The 6,000-nt window shown below is 40.3% G+C and overlaps 1 protein-coding gene across 3 annotated transcripts in view; it reads left to right on the forward strand.

Annotated features, from left to right (window-relative positions):
- Window positions 1–5,614, forward strand: part of nf1a (neurofibromin 1a) — a 223,215-nt gene extending 217,601 nt beyond the window's left edge. For all 3 annotated transcript variants that reach the window (XM_062067866.1, XM_062067868.1, XM_062067867.1), the window contains 2 exons: window positions 797–1,013; window positions 5,339–5,614. In XM_062067866.1, the coding sequence (XP_061923850.1) occupies window positions 797–1,013; window positions 5,339–5,481 (360 nt within the window). In that variant the 3' untranslated portion in view covers window positions 5,482–5,614. The remainder of the gene's footprint in view (window positions 1–796; window positions 1,014–5,338) is intronic.
- The last annotated feature ends 386 nt before the right edge of the window (window positions 5,615–6,000 follow it).

The following is a 6,000-nucleotide window of genomic DNA, read 5'->3' on the forward strand; positions in this document are numbered from 1 at the left end:
TAATCTAATGTTCCATTTACTATATTTTGTGTGCATCCTTTTGCGTGGCGACGTGTGTTACCTATAGTTACACAACACCTGTTTTATGTATTGTAAGCAGAGACATAGTTTGTGGTGTAGGACAAAAGGCCTTGTCACGCTATAGCTAACAGTGCTCGTAATGTCATCCAATACACACAAACTGCACACAACTTGTATAATATACTATTTTTATGTGATAATGAGTATTTCATAATTAGACAAAAAAAACGTACCTCTGACGACCAAATTTATTTTCTGCAACAAAATACGAACTAATGATCCTTCGATGCAACTTCAGACTGTCAACAACCTATGCGTGTGCACGTAAAGCTCTCGCACGCGGGTTTGTGCACTTCCAGAGAGGGGGAGACTGGGAGGGACTATCAGCGAGGTGCGCAGAGTGGGGGGTGTTATTTACTGTTTGAATTCTGCTGGTTGAAACAAGATTCCAGTACCCCAGCTTTAAGTCCATTTTGATGGTTAATAATACATTAGATTGGTGTTTTTCATACCTGTGAGTAATTTTACTTGATCAGGCATTTTCTAACATTCCACACCAAAAAATAAAAGTATGTATGATTCATGCTGATATCGTATCAGATCAACATCGGTATCGGCCAATACTTAGGGCTCCATTATTTGTATCGTATCGGCAATGAAAAGTTGTGGGACACCACAACGCAATGCCGTCAGTGTCCTACTGAGCATAAAGTGTGAAGTCATCAGAGTTGACTGAGCACACAGTGAATTGTTTATTTGGTTTTCTTCCCCACAGCAAACCCAAATACCAGATTACGCCGAGCTAATTGTCAAGTTCTTGGAGGCATTGATTGACAGCTACCTGCCTACAGCTGAGGAGGAGCGAGGGGAGGAGCAGCTGCGGACGCCGACCTCCCCTTATCCCCCCACCAGTCAGAGCCAGCTCAGCATCACTGCCAACCTCAACCTGTCTAACTCCATGACCTCACTGGCCACCTCGCAGCACTCACCAGGTTTCAATGCACACACTCACTTACACAAACTATATTACATTAGAACCCTGTGTCGGCGTGGCTCAAATGGTAGAGCGGTTGTCTAGAACAGTGATTCTCAAACTGTGGTATGTGTACCACTAGTCAGAGTCGTGTATAAAGAGTATGGCCAACCTGGTTTCAGACGATCTCCTCAATAATCTGTCAAAAGGCACTCACGTGACTTCAGGATGCCATGATTGCTACTAACTTTGAGCTGATGCTGTGTGTCTGCGGCGCTTTCTCGTTAGTTTTTCGGCATATAAAAATGTCTCGCAAGAATTGTGGAAAACTTTTTCATCGCTTTCCCAACAACCCGAAAGAAGACAACTATGGGAAGTGAAGGTTCACCATCAACACTGCAGAGCCACCAATTACAGTGTCTTGTGCGAGGTAAACACTCGACACAACATCTGCGATTTGTTCAGGACAGAACACACAGAAGCTAATGCAAATGATAGAAGAAATTAACAAATTAAACAGATGGTTTGACAAAAACAAACAATCCTTCAATTTCAGTAAAACTACATTTTGTAACAGCAGAAGAGAAAGTCAAACACAGATATCAATCAAAGTTTATTTTTATAGCCCCTTCATCACAAATGCTTCAAAGGGCTGTGCAAACCACAACAGAACCCACATCAGAGCAAGAAAAAACTCAAAACAATGGGCACAATGAGAAAACTTGGAAGGGACCGCAGATCAAATTTTCTTGGCCTTGTCAAAAGTCTTGCAGCCGCATTTTGTACCAACTGTAATCTTTTAATGCTAGACATAAGGAGACCTGAAAATAATATGTTACAGTAATCGAGACGAGACGTAATGAACGGCATGAATGATCTCAGCGTCAGTGGTGGGCAAAATGGGTCAAATTTTAGCAACATTACGGAGATGAAAGAAGGCCGTTTTAGTAACACTCTTAATGTGTAACTTAAACGAGAGAGTTGGGTCGAAAATAATACCGTGATTCTTTACTGAGCGCCTAGTATAACTGTTTTGTTGTCAAATGTTAAGGTGGTATTGTTAAATAGGTGCCGGTGTCTACCAGGACCTATAATCAACATTTTTTTCTTAGCGTTAAGATGCAAAAAGTTTCTGGACATCCATTGTTTGATTTCATTTAGACACTCCTCCAGATGATAGCCACGTGTTACATCAACGTGGCTTCATAGTAAAAGAGTGTGGGTACTAGACTGGCCTGCCTGTAGTCCAGAGCTGTCTCCCATTGAAAATGTGTGGCACATTATGAAGCCTAAAATACCACAACAGAGACCCCCGGACTGTTGAACAACTTAAGCTGTAAATCAAGCAAGAATGGGAAAGAATTCCACCTGAGAAGCTTAAAAAATGTGTCTCCTCAGTTCCCAAACGTTTACTGAGTGTTGTTAAAAGGAAAGGCCATGTAACACAGTGGTGAACATGCCCTTTCCCAACTACTTTGGCACGTGTTGCAGCCATGAAATTCTAAGTTAATTATTATTTGCAAAAAACAAAAAAAAGTTTTGAGTTTGAACATCAAATATCTTGTCTTTGTAGTGCATTCAATTGAATATGGGTTGAAAAGGATTTGCAAATCATTGTATTCCGTTTATATTTACATCTAACACAATTTCCCAACTCATATGGAAACTGGGTTTGTATTACCACAACATAAAGTTGTTGACTTAAACGTTTTGGTTTTATTATGTGCAGGAGTTCACAGGTCACTTAAGAAAGAAAAACAACATTCATGTGTCCTGGGATCCATGTAAGCGCTCACAGGTTTTAAAGGATAATGTACACATTGTCCATCTAATATAAACCCTATAATATCTCACTATAGTGTAGGCCCGACCGATACAAAATGAAAATTTCAGATAACTGATATTGGGGCGGCATAGCTCAGTTGGTAGAGCGGCCGTGCCAGCAACTTGAGGGTTCCGGGTTCAATCCCCACTTCCGCCATCCTCGTCACTGCCGTTGTGTCCTTGGGCAAGACACTTTACCCACCTGCTCCCAGTGCCACCCACACTGGTTTAAATGTAACTTAGATTTGGGTTTCACTATGTAAAGGGCTTTGAGTCACTAGAGAAAAGCGCTATATAAATATAATTCACTTCACATATCGGCCGATTACATTTGTACTTTTTTTCCAAACCAATGAAATACCTGCTTTTATTAGCTTGAATATAGTTTCAAACTCTTGATATTTAAATTGAAGGAATAACATTTTACTCTATGTAGTAGTATGTTGTGCATTATTTTTCACAGTATGTAATGAAGTGGTCAGTGAGTGTATTTGAAATAAATATCTGTATGGAGGTTAATTTTCTGTCTATAGTACGAAAGCTTTTTTAGGCACTGAATTTTTTGTATTTGAATTTTGTGAACTGATTTTTTATGCTGACAATTTCAGTGACAAAAATTCAGTGTTTTAAAATTCAGTGTATAAAAATTAAATTGAAAAAAATTCAGTGCTGAAAAATTCAATTAAAATTTGCTGCTTTAAAAAGCAAGACTCGCTTCCGGTAAATTAGGACTGAAGCAATCCATCCTGTCTCAAAACCAGCCAAAGAGGTGTCAAGTTTGAAGTCGCATGACTCGGGTCTTGCAAAACAGCATAAAAAAGTCTAACAGCTAGTGCCAAAACCCCAAATGTTTATACTCCAAAACCAAGAGGGTATGCCTGGGCATCATGGTTTTGCCCTATCGTAGTGAGAAAAACAACTGCTTTGATACAAACGAGCAATTCTAACTGTCAAAGCCAACGAGAGTCGTTGAAGTGTAATTTCCCCTCGTTAGCATCAAGTTATTGTGTGGCAGAACGATCGCTGTGAATCGACTACTACCAGTCTAAAATAGTCGGAATCCCCCACATAAGCACAAATGGCATTATGGTCACCTTCTGTGACCAGAATGTTTCTAACTCCTGTTATTTTTTGGAGGCTAAATTGCAGAGTCTTTTAGGAATGGTTGAAAAGACAGTAGAAAGGACAGTGTTGTAAGTGGGAGACAGGTGGTGTCTCAGACCACCTCCTCTGTTCAGGGATGGTTTTTCAATCTTGACATAGATGGCTTCCCTCACTCCTCTTTCGTATCAACCGTCCTCCTTGTCCAGAATCTGTACATTTTTGTTGTCAAAGGAGTGCTGTTTCTCCCTGAGGTGCAGATAGACAGCTGAGTCTTGGCCTGAAGAGTTTGCGCTTCTATGCTGTGCCGTGTGGTTGTTTTGTTTCCCCAATATATGAATCAGTGCATTAATCATTACACTGGATAGCATACACCAGATTGGGTAAGACTCACTTCCGGTAAATTAAGACTGAAACAATCGATCCTGTCTCAGAACGAGCCAATGAGGTGACAAGTTTGAAGTCACGTGACACAGGTCTTGCAAAACAGCATAAAAAAAGTCTATCAGCTGGTGCCAAAACCCCAAATGTTACTCCAAAACCAAGAGGGTGTGCCACTGGATAGCATACACGAGATTGTGTATGCTAACCAGTGTAATCAATGATTACACCTAGAAATTAGATTTCATTTACTCTTTCAATGTCTATTCAGTCTATTTGTATTTGTGTTTGACTTTCTCTTCTACTGTTACCGAGTAGTATTACTTTAGTTTTACTGAGGTTTAAGGATAGTCTGTTGTTGTCAAACCATCTTTTTAATTTGTTAATTTCTTCTGTTAATTTTATTAGCTTCTGTGTTGTCTCCTGAACAAAACGCAGTAGTATTGTACACGAATAATACTAACTTTAATTATTTTGTAACTTTACCAATGTCATTTATATAAAGATTAAACATTTTTGGTCCCAGTATAGACGTTGTAGTTGTATGTTCACCTAGCTTCAAGTATTGCTTCCTGTTGCTTAAGTAGCTTCTTATCCAGTTTAAGACCAACCCTCTGATGCCATACCATTCAAATTTTTTGATTAAAATATTGTGATTAATTGTGTGCTGCACACTGTTTACCATCTATTGCATTGGTAAGTTCCTCTGTTATTTTGATTAAAGCCATTGATGTTGAAATATTAGCTCTATATCTGTATTGGTTCTCAGCCAGTATTCTATATTTGTTTATGAAATTGTCCAATCTCTTATAGAACAGTTTTTCAATGATTTTAGAAAATTGTGAAAGTAATGAAACAGGTCTACAGTTAGTAAATTGGTGTTCGTCTCCAATCTTAGAAATCGGTACAATTTAAGCTATTTTCATTTTCTTTGGGGATTTGCCTGTTTGAAATGATAGGTTACTGATATACATTAATGGTCATTATGTCATGCAAAGGCCGGTGGTGGTGGACTCATATAATTGTGTCTTTCTCCAGGTGTGGATAAAGAGAATGTCCAGTTGTCCCCCAGCTCAGCTCTGTCCAGCGGAGGTCGCACTCGCCACGGCTCGGCCAGTCAGGTCCAGAAGCAACGCAGCGCCGGCAGCTTCAAAAGACCCAGCATCAAGAAGATTGTCTGATCTCGTCACGGCCCCGCCTTCTTCCTCCTCTTATCCCGCCCCATCTGCCGACTCGGCTTCATGCTGCATTTAGCTTTTTACTTTTTCAAATCCTCCTATGGCGGAATTGTGGGAATTTTCAATCGAGTACGTTTTCTGCTGCTTGAGATTATTTGCAAACATTCAAGACGAGGTGCAGCGCCAGAGAAGTTTGAAACTCCTGCAGAGAAGAAGGCTACAAGTAAAGCACGACACTAATGCCTATCAACTCCAACGGCCCAGGACAAGCTGGAGGCTCTTTTTGGTCAAATATTCCCGTGTGCAGCAAGGGATGGACCATGGACCAGACTTGTCCTGTGAAGAACCCTCCTTGTCCGAGCAGATGCCAAGCTCCTTTCTGTGCTTTGCAGAGACAGAAATACGAAGATATTGGCGTTTTCTCCATAGTGTGCCTTTGTTGGGATTTTCAATGTGTACAATTTGTAAAGTAAACGCCAAACCTTGGTGTGGACACGGAACAGGTACTAATTACTGCGGTGC

The sequence above is a fragment of the Entelurus aequoreus genome, linkage group LG13 (assembly GCF_033978785.1).
Source record: "Entelurus aequoreus isolate RoL-2023_Sb linkage group LG13, RoL_Eaeq_v1.1, whole genome shotgun sequence".
Classification (NCBI taxonomy): Eukaryota; Metazoa; Chordata; class Actinopteri; order Syngnathiformes; family Syngnathidae; genus Entelurus; species Entelurus aequoreus.